The sequence below is a fragment of the Pituophis catenifer genome, unplaced genomic scaffold, assembly GCF_029215685.1.
Source record: "Pituophis catenifer annectens isolate HBS135680 unplaced genomic scaffold, rPitCat1.0.hap2 SCAF_2, whole genome shotgun sequence".
In the NCBI taxonomy this organism is placed as follows: domain Eukaryota; kingdom Metazoa; phylum Chordata; class Lepidosauria; order Squamata; family Colubridae; genus Pituophis; species Pituophis catenifer.
Genome location: NW_027256882.1, coordinates 79,225,750 through 79,244,749, shown reverse-complemented (window position 1 = coordinate 79,244,749; position 19,000 = coordinate 79,225,750). Strand labels below are relative to the sequence as shown.

The following is a 19,000-nucleotide window of genomic DNA, read 5'->3' as shown; positions in this document are numbered from 1 at the left end:
ATAAGAGTTATTCTCTTTTTCAGTTCTGTTGAATGGTGAGATACCTGTGCTCTTATTGTAATTGTTAATCATTTTGGTATGTTTATTTGAATATGAGCTTACTCTTGAGTGGTAGCTTATGGTAAAAGGTTTGCCTAAAATCATAAAAAACAGTGTCTCTTGATGCAATGTATGCAGAATGGCTGTAAATAATTTTTAGATTGCTGTGAAATTGTTTCTGGCATTGTGCGTGGAAATTTCCCAAGTAATTGAGAAACTTTCTAAACTTTAATTTTACTAGTGTAGTCTCTGATGGCACTAATCCTCTTGTGAAATTACTGCCAAATTTGAGAAGTATTTGTTAATATGCAGCTTATTTTCCAGATCTTGCAAAATCAGTTTCATTCCAGTATCTGAAAAGGCATAGTTCAGAGCTTTAAAAAAAGGCAAACAAAATATTCTGAAGCTGAAAAAACTCCCTCAAAAGAAAAATTGTAAATCATTTTAGATACTTACTATAGATTAGTTTGTACATCATATAGAGAATGGATATAGATATTGTTGTGACTCTGGCTCCCGAGCCTGTCCTCATGGAGGAAGATGACTCTGAAAGTGATGGGGAGGAACTGACAAGGCCTCCCTCTCCAGGACCCTCCTTTCTGGCAACGCCTCAGGTTCCAGCTGAAGGCCAGGAGGAAGGCATGTCGGAGCACCCACTAATAGGGAGTGATGGAGATCAATCTTGGATTGATCCCAGGTAGCGTCGGAGGGAGAGGCGTGCGCAGCAAAGGAAGAGGTGTGGAAGGGCCAGAGATTGCTGAGTCACTGAGCCATGCCCCACAGGGGATAAAAGTGGGTGGGGTTGCTCGGCAGGCTCTGTGACGGACAAAAACTGCATATCGTGAGCTTCGGATGGGATATCTTTCGGAATTAAGGCTTGGACTTTGTGAATGACTTCTGACTACTCTTTTGTGCCTTGTGAACTCTTGGTTGCCCCAGCAACGGACTACAGATATGCTGACTCCTGTTTCTAGAAGTGATAAGAAACTTGGCAGGTATTCGGAAAGTAGCTGCCAGAACTTTTATCTGCCAAAGGATTCAGGTCGACTTGTAAAAATAAATTACTGGTAGACGTCTTTTGCTCATGTGTCTGCCTATGTGAGATAGGGGGACAGAACAGGTATCTTGTCATAATACAAGCATTTATAATCAGAAAAGTCTAAAAACGAATAAAGGGAAATATTAGATAGCACAGTTAACCGTAGAATTTGTTCCGCAAAATGTGATGGTAACACTAAAGTTAACAGGTGGCATGTCACATGCATGGATAGCTAGTTATTGAATTGATCTCCCCTACATGTCACCCAGGTGTCGCAAATTGTCTCTGAACAGCCTTGTGGGCTATGCAGTGGGGAAGGGAAAATCCTCCAGTGGGTTAGTTCTGTTGACCGCAAAACATTGCGGGATATGTTGTTTGTATGTTAGTGTATGGGTCCCTTTTTCATTGACTTTTTAGTAAATCTCTACTTGTTGTGAACCAAAAACTTGTTGCTCCCTAAGGATTTCTCCCATCAGTTTGGCACATTACATGTAATTCTTGCTTACTGTTTGAGGTTGTGATAGCGCTAAATGAGAGGTACTTATAAGAGGTTCCTCAAATTTCCAGCTATCATGGTGTTCCTTTAGTAATGTGATTACATCTACCCTGGACTTCTTATGCTCATGCTCCATAGTCTATCTCTAGGCTTTGCTATGGTCGTGCTGTGCTGTCTGGCCCCTGGCCTTCCTATGTTCATAACCCACCATGCTGTCCATCCTCCGATCTCTCCCCACTTACATGCAGCCTGCACTGGCTCTCCCTGGATTCAAACATGGCCTGCACTATACCTCCAGGACCTCTTCCACCGCAACCACCACTCCTCTGTAGCATCTCCATGCTCCTCACCTTGGATTCCCATTACTTCCCATTTAACAAACCACAGGTCTTGAGCTTACAACAGCAACCAAGACTCTCAGGCTTGTCAATAAGTCATGTGGTTACATAACATCACACTTTTTAGTGATAGCAATCTGGTCCCAATTGCCACCATAACCTGAGGATTACCCGTTAATGTAATTTAGTGTGTATGATTAATGTCATACATTATTGTCTGTGGATTTTAATACTGATTCTTATCATTTAGTGTTTTATTTTCACAGTTCTTTATTGAATTTCCATAACTTGGAATTTTTTTTTCATAGAAGTCTAAGCCAATAATTTACTGCCACCATTTCAAAGCTTGCTTCCACTTTCAAAAAACTTACATTTTTAAATCTTGGAAGAAAGAGATGTTCTGGGCTTGAATGTCAAGATAAGGCCGCCAAGAATGCACCACTAAATACAGAGTTTTCTTCCACTCCCAGGCATGTGGCAGAATTCAGCATCTTTCAAAAAGACTGGTTTTGCTTCAATTTTCTATCTTTCTTTGTCCTATAGGCTCATTGCAGTCCTTCAAGGGGCTGCATCCCATGTATTCTGTTTGACCAAGGCTATTTTGTGGATAGTTTCTACAGAAGTATTTGGTTGCATGCCCTGTGAGCAGTAGCAAAGGTAGCTAAATATCAATCTTTGCGGAACATTTTATTTCAATAAAAATGTAAAATGTCTTCATAAGATTATTGTATTATTCAGTACTGAATTTGAGTTGAATTGGTGAGATGAGAGCCCCTGATTATCATGAAAGAGGAAGCCATTTTACAAACATGATGGCTAAGAAAAAAAAAGGTTTTTGGGACTTGAAAGGCAGCATGTGGGATTGGTGGGTGGGAAGATGTCTTGTATGCTATTAGATACAGAAATTCTTGACAGATGATTCTTTGCAGTAAAATTAATTATCTAACCTTTTAGAGTTTACATGGGAATTCTGAGCTAAGAGAGAATTATCCAATTATGCCTAGTATGAAATCTTAACAATTTGATGTGTGAATGGAGTTCAAGATTAAAATTGGAAATGTGAATAGTTATTTTCTAAATTTGAACATGTAGAAAGTAATGGCGTGTAGAGGAGTTTACAATAATAAAATGAATTCTTGAATTTAAAAATCACATGTATTCACACAAAAAAATGTAATGTAGATGTATAATTTGGGTCAATAGGCTTAGAGGTTGCCCCAATCTGCCACCATTGCCACCTCCTTCTGTGGTATCTTATGCTCATAATGCCTTTAGATCAGTGGTATCAAAGTCAAGGCCCCCGGGCTGCATCCAGGCCACAGGCTTCTTAGATCTGACCCGCGGGTCCGGTCTGGAAATATCAAAGGACCCCAAAATGGGCTGTTTTCAGCCTCCATGGTCTGCTGCAGCACTCGGCCAGCCAAAAAGGGGCCACAGGGGGTGGGGGGCTCGCACAATGTAATGAGCAGTTATATGGTAAGATCTACCTTTTGAATGGTGTCATCAACCCTTGGCATTTACTGTATACCCTAAAGAAATTCATTATTCTTCATTGCTCCAATGAGTTGTGCATTGGCTGTGAAAGCAGCCAATGCACTCAAAACCCTCAAGAAAGGCTGAGTTAGAAGGACTAACTGAAGCCATGAGGAGGTTTAAAAAAAGTAAAAATTAATTTACTACAGTAATGCCTGACCACCCTCCCACATGAGGTTTTATTACTTCTCTTAAGGAAAAGAATCTGAAAGTGTTTTATAGTTGAACAATATTTGAAAGTGAAATGTAGCAGTTACTATCCCAAATACAAAATCCCCTTTGGAATTTTTAAAAGATTAGTTAAAAAATCCAGGTAAACATTCCTTTCATCTTTACCTGAAAATTTCTCCAAACAGCTCTGTGAGTCAATGGGAGTCCCTGACTTAAAACCATTTGTTTAGTGTCTGTTCACACCCACCATGGCCACACCCATCCCCAGCCACACCCCACCACTCCCCCCCCCCGGCCCTCCAAAACACAACCCCTGATGTGGCCCTCAATGAAATTGAGCTTGACACCCCTGCTTTAGACCATTGATGAATAACCACTTTATGGCTAGGGAGTATTATTTTAAAAAGTACTTCTGACTCGTAGAGCATGGCCAGTGGTGATATCACCATTGGGGTAAAGCTAAAATTTTAGACCTGTTTTTTTGGGGGGTGGGGCGGGGGGCATTGGAAGATTCAGAGACGATTCAGTGCCAAATAAGTGTTTTAGGTATAGCAGAGGCTTTAATTGTTACTATACTCAACTGAAAAGGGTTTTTTCCCCTCCGAATAATGACTTTTAATGTTGGAGGAATATATTAATGGAGGCAAATGTATTTTTATGTCTCATTTTCCTTTGGGCATGAGGTGGGTGGTTGCTGTTATTCTGAGTAAGTATCGTGTTAGAAGGAAATAATAAGAATTATGACTCTGATAGTTATATTTTGATGCCATACTTCAACAGCCTGGACTCAGATATCTTGGGGAATGTGAATTACCCAATCCTGGCCTAGAACCCGGCATTTGGGTCTGATACACATGCCAAAAAGCCATCCCAGTTAATTTACTACTGCTGCAGGAGTAATCAGTAATAATCAGAAGAAAAGTTTGACTGCCTCATTCTGGAGAATCCTTATAGAGAGGACTTGGAGCATTTGCAGTTTTCTGGAATGATTGGCCATTTTTGAGAATTCCTCAGAAATCTTCAGCATGCGCTGATGTGTTTGCTAATCCATATGTATGGCCTGAGGTCTCATATGAATGTGTTCTTCAAATGAGGTATTGAACGGTGCAGCTACTTTGTATTGTGATTTTGAAAATTGTAGCTTTTGAACCTGCCGCAATTTACCAGCCTTCCCAAGTATACTGTCAAAGACATAGAGAAGAATTCACAAGTAAACTAGCCATTGCTGTAAGATAACACTTTTTTAGATTAATACAAAATTATTTTTTGTTGGTTGGTTGGTTCTTTGTGCTGCCAATCTCATCCATAGGTGACTCTGAATGATTTACAAACATTAAAACCAGAAACATTAAATGATAAAATAGTAATAACAGTAATCATAGTTATACCAAAAAATTATCATGAAAAAAAATCATGTAGGAGCAAGGACCAAGAAGACCATGAGTGGAGATGAGATCTTCTCTCAATCTACTAGCCATCTCCAGAGTGATACCTCACAATACCCCAGACCTGGGGCCCCAGGCCTGCTGGCAGAAGTCTTCAGGCCCTTATGAAGGTCAGGAGGGTTGGTGCAGACCTCACCTCAGGAGTTATGATGTTCCAAAGGACAGGAACCATGGCAGAGAAGTCTCTTCTCCTGGACCCCACGTGCCAGAATTCCTTGGCTGACAGGGTCCGTAGAATGCACTCTGTCAGTAAGGGTGGGGCGTGCCAATCCCATTGGGTGAGATGGTTCCTCAGATAGCCTATACCCATGCTATACAGGGGTTTAAAGCTAATAATCAGCATCTTGAATTGCACCTGGAAGCAAACTGGCAGCCAATACAGCTTGCAGAACAGCGGTGTAACATGGGCCAGTCTGGGGTGTGTGTCTCAAGAACTGCTCCAGCCGCTGCATTCTGCAACAATTGTAGCTGCCAAATTTTTTTTTAATTTTATTTTATAAAATTCTCTTCAAGGGTAGCCCCATGTAGAACGCATTGTATTAATTCCAGCATGAAATGACTTAAGTGATTGAGTGCAGGGACTCCTGATCCAGGAAGGGACACACCTGGCACACAACATGAAGTTCCACAAAGGCTCTCCAGTGGAGAGAGTACTGAGCCCTGCAGCATACCACAGAGGACTGGCTATGGGCTGGATCTCTCACATCCTAGTAACACTGATTAGGACCAACCTTGGAAAAAGGAGCCAAACCAGTGCAAAAGTGTGCCTCCAATCCACTGTAGCTGGCCCAAATGGGTGCCATGGTTGATGGTATTGAAGGCCACTGAGAAGTCAAGAAGAGCAAGAATTATTGCACTACCCCTATCTTACTCTCGCCAAAGATCATCAACAATCGTGACCAATGCTGTTTCCATCCCATAACAGCTGAATCCTAGATGAAAGCAATACAGGTAATTCATTTCATCCAGGACCCCCTGCCAGGCAACCACTTTTTCTACCACATTCCCTAGGAAGGGAATATGAGAGACTGGATAAAAATTGTCCAGGCAGGTGTGATCCAAGATGCTTTTTTTAAGTAGAAGGGAAACAAAGGCCTCCTTAAAAAGCCCCGGGAACATCTCCTACAGTGAGGAATTAATCACTGCTTTAACCATCCTGGCGGTCACCATCTTGGAGGCTTTCACCAACCAGGAGGGACAGGAATCAAGTAGTTGCACTGACAGCATTGAGGGTCCTATACACTTCATGAGGTCCAACCTGATTGAATTGATCCCAGATAACTAGACAATATCCATTCCAGGCATGTCAGATGAATTTGCACCACGTTCTAATTGGGAACAAATCCAAGTGATTCATCAGGTATTGAGCAAATTCCTCTGAACATGAACATCCAAACCCTCCTGACCCAAGAAGGCTTAAGTGATCCAGAACAGGATTGCTGGGCAACATTCTGCGGATGCAATAAAGATGAAATAGTAACGTTTTGCCACTCTTACTGCCACAAGATAAGCCTGGATAGCAGCTCTGAGTCATGTCAGGTTGGAGTCATGACTCCATGACCATCACTGCATTTTCCTGCAGTGTGCTGTAGATGTCTTTTAACCCTTTTCAGAACCCAAAAACTCCTCTGTGAATCACTGGGAGGATGAGGAGCAATGGGTCAAGAGAGACAGCACAGGCATAATCCTGTTCAAATCCTCAGCCACCCTCTGGTTTCAGGACATCACCAAGAATTCGGCAGGACCATGCAGCAAGGCCCCTGGGATAGCCCCAATTTCCTCTGAGTCCTACTCGGGGCCATCAGTTGCCAGGGACAGACCGCACAAATGGGTCTAGCCTCCCTGCAGAGGGGAACAGCATAAGAGAATCTGAAGGACAGAAGAGTGTGATCTGACCATGACCATGACAGAAGGGTGTGATCTTCCCCCATGACTAGGGGGAAATGGAAACATTCCTCCATCAGGGCATGTTCCCATTGCCCTAACAAGAAGATCATATTTGGTGTGTGGCCATTGTCCTGGGTCGGACCTGAGATGATCTTGGATAGACCCATGGCTGCCAAGGGTAGCCATAACTCCTAAGTGGCTTCCAAGGCCAACTTGCAGACATATAATTATAAACTTTTACCTGTTGGTAGGATGCAGTGGCATGCTCTGGTAAGTTACAATCGTCCATGAAGCCATATTGTAGTTTGTTTCCCTTTGAACATTGTCAGGTGCAAAGAACCAGGACCATGCATTAAGTTCCAGTTAAGCTGATTTATCAAACTTATACAAAAGAATCTAGTAAAACATTCAGTACTAAATTGGCATTACAGTAGACAAGAGTTAATGGAATTCAAGAGGGGCTAGATTTGAACTGCTTGTGGGAACATAGTGACTCTAGACTAATTCCTCTCTTGACTGCACCTCCAGACTCTGCCTCTCCCTCTCCTACATGTGTAGAGTAATATGTACTTGCAATACATGATTTATAGTTGAATGTTGTGTATGAATCAGGCTTCTTCAACATATCACAATTAAATCACACCATGGTAAAATGATTTGTGAGCCCATTCAACAATTGCTTGTCATTATCTTCAATAAAACCAAGCAGAAATAGATCACATTTTTAATTAAATTTGAATGTTTGTTACACAATTGGTTCCTATTTGTTATGGTTGAATAATTCTTCTGCCTTGATTGGCTGTAATTCTGGTTCTCATACTTTGGCTTATCCATTTTATGCTGAATGGAGAGGAAAATATAAGGGAATGATGTCTTTGCCATGATTATGATGAAAACAATAAACAATGCACTGGGTCCCAAGCCTGGAAAGGTTGAGTAAAAGCAAAATTCCTGCCTAAGGGCTGTATTTTCTTAATCTATCCACCGTGGATGGCATGAATCTCTTTTTTCCATAGGAATAATGAATTGAATGCCCCTGCCAGGAAATGGAGCCAGCATATGGCTCTCTCGGGAACACAGCAAGCCAGAATGACACAAATGAATGATATTTGAAACATATAAAGTGTTTTGCATTCCAAAAGTGGAAATGAGATGGAGAGAAGTGTCAATTACTTGGCAAATTAGTTTTCAGAACATGCCATACAGTAGGCAGCTGTTTTTGGTTGACATCAATCACAGCACGGAAGTAATCTGCCTTACCTCTCAGCCAGGAATTGACATTTCAGAGCATTCTTGTAAGCATCAGGAATCGGCAAAATACTTTCACTATTGCTGCAGATTCTCTTATACATATCAAAAATTCCGGCTTTCTTAGAAATGGATTAATAACAAGTTTTCATAGCTGCATCATCTGAGAGCATTTTCTTCTATTCATCGGTTGTTTTTATTTAAAATAGTAATTACAGGAAAATGAGACAGTTCTAAATCCACATGCAAGAGAAGTACAGCCAAAAATGATGCCATTGCTTGCTTTTGGTCTGTAAAGTACCCAAGTATTTCAGCACAAACCCATCCTCTTTCCCTCCCTTTTTCCTGTTTGCACCTGGCCAACTGTTTATTTCATAAGCTTTAATTTTTGATTGCTATTATTATTGATTGTGTGCACATTTGCAGCTATAATAAATACCAACACAACTTGGGTCTGATAGATATTTGACTAGGGAGGGTATAGTTAGTGTGATTCTTTAATGAAATGCCAAGTGAATATAACTATTGTGAAAATAGTTGGAAATCTTTGGCATGTTCAGTTGGAGGGGTTCGTACATTGCTCTGTGATTTAGTTTTTTCTGTATGATTGATGATCTGAAACACTGTCATGTTTATATGGCATCCTTCTGACCAGATTTTCATACACGTGCTGGGAAAAAGGCAATCGAAGTTGTTTTCAGGCATGCTGCTCATGGTTTTCAGTTAAACTGGATTTACAACCGTATTATGTGAATACATCCTATAGCATGTTTGACAAATTATATTAAAAACAAGCCATGTTTGGGCACAGCATGTAAGTGCAGACGATGTGCTATGAGCAAACTAGCTCTTCTGTCTCTACTAATTGCTATAATTATTAGGTAATGCAGCTTGTTTCTAGTTAATACAATTAATCTGTATTTTGTGTACCTGGAATCATAGTTCAATTACAAGCCTGAGTAAAGACTACTGCTAATTTTATAGGTTGCTCTTGAAAATAACAGAAATCTTTAGTGTTTTATTCATAATTGTACAATTATAACAATAGGCATATTTGTAATATCAGAATCTTTATTATTCACACACACATGTTTACTTGGCCTTGTTTGGAAACCTTCTAGGCTAGGGCTTAGGAGCCTCACTATTCAAACATGTCATGTGACTAAGCACAATTCTCACCTTCAGTTAATTTTTAGTGGCCATTAAATGATTTGCCTGGGTTTTTTTTTTTACATACTTCCTTTAATCTTATCTCAGCTTCCTTCAAAACTCTTTATAGTTCATGAAGACATCTTATCTTCCAATCATGTGATGGAGGACCAAGTTATGGCCCTAAGATTCTATTTCACTTCTGGAGCAGACTTTCTTCTCAGATAGGCATAAATGATTGCTTTTTATTTTTTTAAACCTTGGTGAAAGGCACAGTCATTGTCCTGCCCCCACTAACAGGGCCATTGCATTCATTCTATTCATTCTACTTATTTTCAAGTCACTCTCCGGGAGTAAGCTTTTAGAGTGGCAACTTTTGAAGTTATTATATATTTGTTGTATTCTTCCAAGCCTCCTACTATGTCCTACATACCAAATTGTCTGGCTGCTCTCCTGTCTCTGAATTTTCCAACTCATAGAGAGTTCTCAGATTTCAGCTGCCCCATTGTTGGCACTGAGGAAATTGCTCTAATAACCCTATACTGTCTGAGTCCAACTAGGTCAAAAAGAAAAATAGTTCAAAATTGTGGGATGTTTATTTTATTGCCTACTGCCCAAAATTGTTTCTATACTTCAGTAAAAATAATTTTTTCTCCATATAACAGAACTTTTAGTTTATTTGAATACAGTGTTCAAACCTCATAAAAGAGACTATATTTTTCATATCAAATAATGTTGCCCAGATATTTTTATAGATATTGAGATGAATTTGTATGTGTATGTGTATGTGTATATGTATATGTATATGTATATGTATATGTATATGTATATGTATATGTATATGTATATGTATTTCTCTTTAGCCAGGTTCTTCCTAGTTCACTGAAATCACAATCCACTAGTTTCTAGGCTTTTTTCAGGCAGCCGGCAAGCACCCTGCTGCCCATTGGGAGACTAAGGAGACTAAGATAGATCTATTTCAGACTTATTAGTCCTCATCAGTTAGCCACACCCTCATCCCATGTATCCTCCCTGTAAAGGTACAGTATTTGTTTTCTTTTCTTTTTGTAGGCCTTTATGTTTATGGTTTATGTAGGAAGAACCTGGCTAAAGAGAAATAAATACATACATACATACATACATACATACATACATACATACATACATACATATATCTGGAATCATATTCATTTGTAATTTTATGAAAAATCAATACCTAAAGATTATATTTCTGATACTTCCCTAGTTTCTGATGTTGTCATCTGCTATTCCTTCAGAAGGGTTCTATTCCTTTAGTCTACTAATGAGTAGGATGGCACATCCATTATCGTCTTGATTTTTCAGTAGTCTACTCAAATGTAGCAGGATAGGTTTGTGCTGTCATTGGCAATCTTAATTACAATGCTTTCAGTCCACCACTGCATCTGATGTGTGAAGCATCATAGCACATGAACAAACTCAAGCGTCTCACCTTTTGAAAGGTATTCAGTGCTTCCCAAGGCAGTTTTATTGCCTGTCTGACTAGATTATATCAGACAGTTCTGTGGGAGTCTGCTACATAAACAAAATCCATCCCTCTTCTGCACTTTACTTTGTAGATCTCTATGGCTGTGCCTTCCATTCATCTTCATCCTGACAATTTTTATAGTTATGGAAGGATGTGCTCAATAGTCTAGGCCAGGGGTGGGCAAATAGTCTAGGCAAATGGTATATCTATATCTATATCTATATCTATTGAGATCTGTAGGATGAAATTTTCATTGCCTCAAATATCAAGGAAATTATTCAGTGCAAAAGTTCAGATTTTATAAGCATCCATTAGAATCCATGCATTGGTTGCTTTTGACACTAGCAAAGAAGCTGATGGATCCGTGTTATATTCCCAAGAAAGTCTTCCTTGACCCTGATCATACTCAGTAAAGTTTTTAAAGAGAGAGAGAGAGAGGAGAGGAAAAAAGCTCCAGAGAACAACAATCAACTGAATGCATTTATCGCATAAACCAAACAGGCCTATGAACACCTGCTGCAAGAAAAATACATTCAGACAACTATAGTCTTTTAGGAATATTTACTCAGCAAGATGTCAGGAGGGACACTGAAGTTCATTTGTGAGGGCAGTTGATATGCAATTACTACCAGTGAAATTATCAGTTAGGTTCAGTATGCAGGAATCAAATCATATTTGAAACCTCATTTGTATGAAATGAAATGAAATGATTTTAAGTATGACTAGATTCCAGAGCACCAGGAAGCATCATGGGACAATGGATATTGCAGGATCTCCTGAGAATAATTGTTTAAACTCTTAAGATATTACTTGTTGTTAGTTGCGAAGTCCTATCCGACCCATCGCAACGCCATGGACAACTTTCCTCCAGGCCTTCCTGTCCTCTACCATCCCCCCGAGACCATTTAAGCTCACACTGGCTGCTTCAGTGACTCCATCCAGCAACCTCATTCTCTGCTGTCCCTTTCTTCTTTTGCCCTCAATCTTTCCCAGCATTAGGCCCTTCTCCAGTGAGTCCTTCCTTCTCATTAACTGGCCAAAGTATTTGAGTTTCATCTTCAGGATCTGGCCTTCTAAAGAGCAGTCAGGGTTGATCTCTTTTAGGACTGACTGGTTTGATCGCCTTGCAGTATTACTTCATCATAAAAAGAGAGGTGATACTGAATCCGAGCTTGACATTATTCCACTGTTCCTTTTCAATTTTTTTTCATTGTGTTTATATACATTTTCAGAGTTCAAGTCAGATTTCCTGCTGTTGGATAAGATGCTAAAGATCTGAACATTTCTGTTCAAGAAGGCATTTCTCCTTATGATGGATGGCTGTAGAGTTTTTCAGCAACTGTGCATCTGTCTTTACCTGTTGTTACCTACATTTTGCCGTGACCTCTAGTAGAATTATTTTTTTCTATATAACTTTTCTATGTAACTATGTAGAATTATTGTTTCTGTGTAACATGTACCAAAATAATATCAAGAAAGGAACAGACAGGTTACAATTTTAAAATAAAGTTTTGGTGACAAAGGGTGCTACTGGGTGGCATTATTATGTCATTAACTAAGTATAGGATTTTCAGATTTGCTTTTGAAGGGTTATTTTATTGGGGTGGCTTTAGTTTGAAAGGTTTCCACGCCTCCTTTTTGTTATTAAAAAGTGCTAGGCAAAATCTCACCTCCCTTTTATTTATTTTTGTCATTTGTATATATCCTTTAGCCCAGGGCTGTCAAACTGGTGGCCTCCGGGCCAGATGCATCACACGCAGGCAATGCCCACCCCGGCTCTGCAAAGGCAAAAAACGTCATGATACATCATGTGACATCATGTGACATGATCGAGTTTGACACCCTGCTTTAGCTTATGAGGCACTCAGTTTGACAGGAATTGTGGGTGAAGGTTGCCCAATTTATTCTTGCTAAACATTCCTCAAAGAGTTTTCAATTTAATGCAGTCATAAATTATATGCCTTATAAACTGTCTAGAATAGTCCAAGTTGAGACAGGCAGAAAATACTCTTAATAAATAAATAAATAAATAAATAAATAAATAAATAAATAAATAAATAAATAAATAAATAAATAAATAAATAATAAATAAATAAATAAATAAATAAATAAATAAATAAATAAATAAATAATTAATACCCAAATATCACCTCCAGCAGTCATGGAGAGCCATTTGTTCTTATTCTATCATTCATTTCTTGGATCTTTGAAAATGAAAGTTAACTTTTCCTAAGGTCCTTACCTTAATTCCCCCCTAAAAGTCTTTGTTGCTTGGAATGTATGTGCACAATCTTTTTAATAATCACTTTCAAGGCTTTTCTGAAGACAAATGTTTTAATGAAGGCCTAATTTACATTGTCCCTCATAATTCTCTTGTTTCTGCCAAATTCAAACTTAAACTCTTTGTGTGTGTGTGTGTGTGTATATATATATCTGTGTCTGTCTGCAGATAAGAGCAGTCTGTGTTCTATCTTTGGAAGAGCACTTACCGTACTGCTGGCTCTGCTCTCTGAGGAGAAATGGATGGCTATTGTGATAAAACTACTTTGATTGTATTTTGCTTGTCCTGGAAGGGGTAGTAAGCAGTAGTTTGTTATCTAACAGGCTCTGTACTTATCATGAGAAATCCTTGGTGGAAGGGGGTGTTCTGGGAAAAAAAACCAGATTTAATGAGAGCGTAGCAAAAGAATATTAAAAGAGACCAGTCTTATATTAGGCTTATTACCGGTATATGCTTTTAAGAAATGTCTATCCATTGTGAAAATTAAGATAAAACAGAGAATAAATATCACAATTAAGTCAGCATTAGCCATGTCCTGATTCATCCTGTACTTCTACATATTTATTTCTGTAACTCCACAAGAAAATGAATATACCCTGCTACCAGTTGCAGATAAGAAAATGTTACAGTACAACCTTACTGTAATATTTTCTTAATTCAATATTTACATTTTGTTTCACTCTGCTTTAGAATATTTCAGTAGCAATTCATACAGATAACTATTAACTTATTTGTGTTTACTTGGTTTTGTTGTCTCTCTATTCTTGCTATGAATACATATGATTAGAAGCCCAATACAGAACCTATAACATATTACAAAATAGGCAAATAGCATTGGGTTTGTCTCTAGAACTTAACTGATGATATAAAAATCTCGGAGTATCTTCTTTGTATCCTCCGCTTAAAAAGAAAAAACTCCCATTCCTTGATGTGAATATGCTGGGAGGTTTCATTTTCTGGTTGGTTTTTTTTTTTTAATGAATGGTTTCTGTTAAAGGGAAAATTCCTCATAATTCATGATTTTAGCAATGCCAGACCTAAAGAAACAGGGAAGTAAAGATTGTTATTGTCCAAACTGCTAATTATCTTGAAATGAATATGAATAACCACCAAAATATGACTGAATGTTAATGCAGTGATCATATACAAAGAATGTGAATGTGTGTGTGTGTGTGTGTGTGTTTGTTTTTTTGTTTGTTTGTTTGTTTGTTTAAGCTGAAGTGAAAAATCTTGGGATTCATACCACCGTTTATTTAAATGGTATAGAAAAGAACTTCCGTGATTCTGTTAGCAGAAACACAAATATTTGTTGTTGTAAATAGGAAGCTGCAATTCCTTATCCTTGTAAATTTATATTAAGAGTCATATTCAAAAACTCTGGTCCTTGTATAACTACCAAGAAATAATATTGTCCCTTGTGCTTTCTTTTGACAGGTTCTTGACCAGTATGAAAGAGAAGGCTTTAATTTCCTAGCAAAGGTTTTTAATTCTTCCCATTCGTTCTTAGAAGATCTTACAGGTCTGACTTTGTTGCATCAGGAGACCCAAGCTGCTGAGGTAAGGTTTCTTCAAACAAAAGAAAATAAGAGTAAGATTTATAATAACAAGTTATTGCTGTTCAGCTTCATTAATTAGTAACAAATTAGGGTGGAGGTTTTTTTTACTGATTATTTTCACATAATTTGCATGAATCAGATTCATGCAGCAGTTAGAACTCACTTTCCCTTAAAACTCCATCAGATTATTAAACCATATATCCACCGCCCACAGTGGATTCAGTTCACTATTATTTTAAAGTTACATAGCAAACAGTTTCTATTTAATTCTACATATACGGAGTCATCTATCTATGATGTCATTAGGAGTTGAAAACAACTTGATGGCAAATATTCAATGAGTCAATCAATATGGGAGTGAATATAAGGTATGACTGAAGGAAAAATTTGCTGGTGCTATTATTATGGTAAAATGTGGCATTTTAATTATTAACTACTATCAAAATAATTGTTATAGGATAAAAAAGAAATTTATTTTTGTTTTCAGTTTTGCAAATGCTAATTTATTTTAAGAACTGACAATATATTACCTATCCTATTTAAATGTATTAGCCACCAAACTCCAATAGACTCTATATTACAAGTTTGTAACTCCAGAAATTGAACTATATTGTGTCTTCATAACTTACCTATTGTCCTTTCATCTGTAGCCATCAGTGTACATAGTACAATGTTATTGTCAAGCTTCCAGAGAATATTGATGGAGGCATATATTGTTTTTGCAGAGAAAACACAAAATTTTCATTTTTTCATCTCAAAAGCATCATGTTATCTTTGTTTGTGTGCACTGCCCCGCGCCCCATGCATTCCCATGTATTCCAAGTGCACAATGTAAGTAATAACTCAGCTAGTGTGGCACACTCTGTGTTTCCTTTACATAATCAAGGTGCATCCTAAATGCATTAACTTTGTAACAGCTGTCTGTGTAAGGGAAAAAAATAATGTTATTTAGTTGTGTTGCCCTTATTAACAAAATGAATAATTGATAGATTAAATATATTGTTTTTATGAGGTTATTAGATATGATTACATCATATTTAAGAATACCCTGTATTCTTTTTGGATGACCCTAATCTTGACCTTAATCTGTCAGGTAGGAATATACAGATTCAACTCTTAATACATTTATTTTCAACCTATGCAAAACATAAAAATGTATTCTCAGATCTCCCGAGAAACACTCTGAAGTAGTTTGGAAGATCCTGTGTTTTCCTGGCTTCTTTCCATTATGTGGCAAATGAGAAAAGCCACAGAGAAATGTTGATTAATTTAAACTATGATATCAGTGTCTCTGATGCTAGGTAAAATAGAAGTACACTGTTTCTTTCATGAACTTACTAAAAGCATGTGGTGGGCAGATATTGGAAACTGGTAGATGTCCACCAATTCCTTGGCCAAGATGCTGGGTGAGCTGTTTAGAGTGTTTGGTATATTGAATGATTACGTATTGGCCCTAGTTGGTAGTGTGTTCTTTCTTGTTCTTTGTTATTGGTCCTGTTTTGGTATTAGCCATTTAGCCTCAATTTGTTAACTGGGCACCCTTATAAATCAAATAAATTAATAACAAATTATATCTCCAGACCATCACTTTTCAGTTCTTGTGCAAATGCTGTTCTTCGACTAGTAAATTACCTGGTGTTTCTCAGAGTATTTTTTTTTTTTTTGAGGACTTGCAGGATTCAAAAGTCCTAACAGCTGCCTAAAGTTATCAGGTCCTAATTTCAGCTCTGAATAGCTTTTAGGTCTCTTACAGTTTATTATTAGAGCCTGAATGTGGGCTTGGTATAGACCAAAATAAAATATACTTTCTCTTTTTCTGATCTGTTTTGGTAAAGTTATTTTCACTGAGGTTTCACATTTCTGTTACAGGAAATTGGTTTGAAGTAAAGACCAGAGAGCCATTATTAGAGTGCATTTTTTTCTCCTCAAAACATGGGTAGCTGCTGCTTTTTTTCCACAGTCTTATGACTCATGAACGCTTGGCTGTTTAGTTTTAGTTTAAAATCTGTCTTGTAGGAAGCATTGCCTTCTCTGAAAGAGTATCTGTCTTTTTACTCATCTAGGTGTGAGGGAGAGTCTGAAGTCAATCCCATTTATAACTAGTAGTACAACATTATGGTTAGTTTGAATGGTTAAGATCATTAGTTAGTACGGAATAGTTGTATCCTATATATCTCCTTCCTTCCTTCCTTCCTTCCTTCCTTCCTTCCTTCCTTCCTTCCTTCCTTCCTTCCTTCCTTCCTTCCTTCCTTCTTTTATTCTTTCAAAGTTATATATGTCAGGATTTACATTAAGCATTCGTAAATATTGTAACACTCTAGTTAACATGCTGAGATGGAGTGGGATCACTTAACTAATTAAAAATCACCAAATATGAATTACACAATCTAAACATTGAATCACAATATTGTAAAAGGGAATAATTATGTATGAGGTACCTATTAGTGTTATTGTTTGTAGTTGAGCTTTAATATGTTATCCCAATGTCAAGCAACCCAAATTCTATATCTTCCTGATATTGTACTTGGAGTTCCACTAATAATTGATACTCTAATCAACAATTTTTTCCAGTTTGCAATTTTTTGTTAGGATTATACTGTATTCCTTTCCTGTTCCTTGTCTTCAATATTACTCTATCTTTTAGGGTAGCTGCATCAATAACCCAAATATGGTTCTTTTCAGGGACAGTAATGCCTGATGTATTATATTCCAAGTATTGATCAGTCTAAATTTTAAAATCCCATACAAATTCTGTTTTATCATTTTCAGTGACTCTGTGATTTCATGTTCCCTATAATTCATACTGTTTTTAAATAATACTTTTACATAAATATCAGAGTAATATCTTCCCAACATCCTCATTCATTATTATCCTTGACAACTGTCCTATTTGTCTGTCCCCCGCTGCAGTATTTTGCTCCATAGTCTGAAAGAAGTTTACTGTAGTTGGGACTAATGTTAAAATTTTAATTTGACTCTCCTATATCCCCCACCCATTTTTAGCAACTACTGCTTCTCAAGTGACTCTTTTTAACTTGGATTATATATTTAGAACTGCAGTTCTTTTTCATATTATAACAAAGGTAAATGTTATTAAAAGTAACGTATTTTCTGGAAAACCTGAACTATCAGAGAGGGTAAACAAAGAAAAGAGATCTCTTTGAATTGTAGTGCTGGGGAAAACATAAAATTCCTTGGACTGGAAAAACAAATAATTGAGTACTAGATGAAGTAAAATCAAGCTGCTCTCTGGAATTACTAATAATGAAGTTAAATCTTAGATATTTTCGACACATAACAAGATGGCAACTGTCCTGATGAACAAGGAGAGAAGCTTGATTCATGAAAAAAATAAGACAATCAAAAAAGAGATTGATAGAAGTCAAGGTGGCTAGATGCTGTCCATGATACAAGCACAGCCTAACTCAAAGAAGCAATTATTGTGCTGATGGAAATTTCATGGTGAAATTATATTCATTCAGTCACTGAAGAATCAGAAGTACATAAATTTTAGTTCACTGAAGCAGTAGGTGTGAGCTTAAATGGACTCCAGAGGATGGTAGAGGACAGGAAGACCTGGTGGAACATTGTCCATTGGATCATGATGGGTCGGACACAACTTCGCAACTAACAACAACAACAACAACAAAAATTAGTTTAGTAAGAACAGAGATTTCGCAAAACTTATAAATAAGATTTGTGACAAAACTATTATGGAATTCTATGATCAAAAGTCCCCAATTTTCTACTTGAGGCAGATTCTTCTGTAAGTGTTCCATGAATATTACACCAGAAAACATCTGATTTAGTATGCAAGGACAGAAAATGGCTGTTGGGTGAATATAACTACAGTATTTACTATTACAATTAAACATATGTTTCATAGAAGATTTCAAAGACATGTATATTACTACTAATTTGTCTTTTTTCATAGGCTGTAAAATATTAGAGAAGATTGGCTATAGGCACGTTAACAGTTCTGAGGGAATCAACAATTCAGTTAAAGTCAATTAAAACCAGAGTGGGAAACTAGGTTATTTTTCACTCACAAAGTTCAGGCTCCAGTCAGAGTATCAAAAGTCCATATTCCTGTCTGCTCTTGGGACTCAGGACCAATGCCAAGCTTTTGGAGAACTGAAACCCACCAGCTAAACTTGGTAGGGGAAGACTGGATAGAAGGGTCCATTTTGCTCAATGAGGTAAATTTACCACTACTCCTTTTCTCTGTCCTTTGATCTCTGTTTACTCCCTCTGTTTACAGGTTAACAGTTCTTAGCTTTGGTCTACAGATCTCAGTTTCATGTAACTTGG

At 37.6% G+C, this 19,000-nt stretch overlaps 1 protein-coding gene across 1 annotated transcript in view; it reads left to right on the top strand.

The window, feature by feature from the left end:
* Window positions 1–19,000, top strand: part of ATG7 (autophagy related 7) — a 104,685-nt gene that overhangs the window by 45,142 nt on the left and 40,543 nt on the right. Inside the window, exon 17 of the mRNA XM_070933669.1 lies at window positions 14,568–14,690. Within this exon, the coding sequence (XP_070789770.1) occupies window positions 14,568–14,690 (123 nt within the window). The remainder of the gene's footprint in view (window positions 1–14,567; window positions 14,691–19,000) is intronic.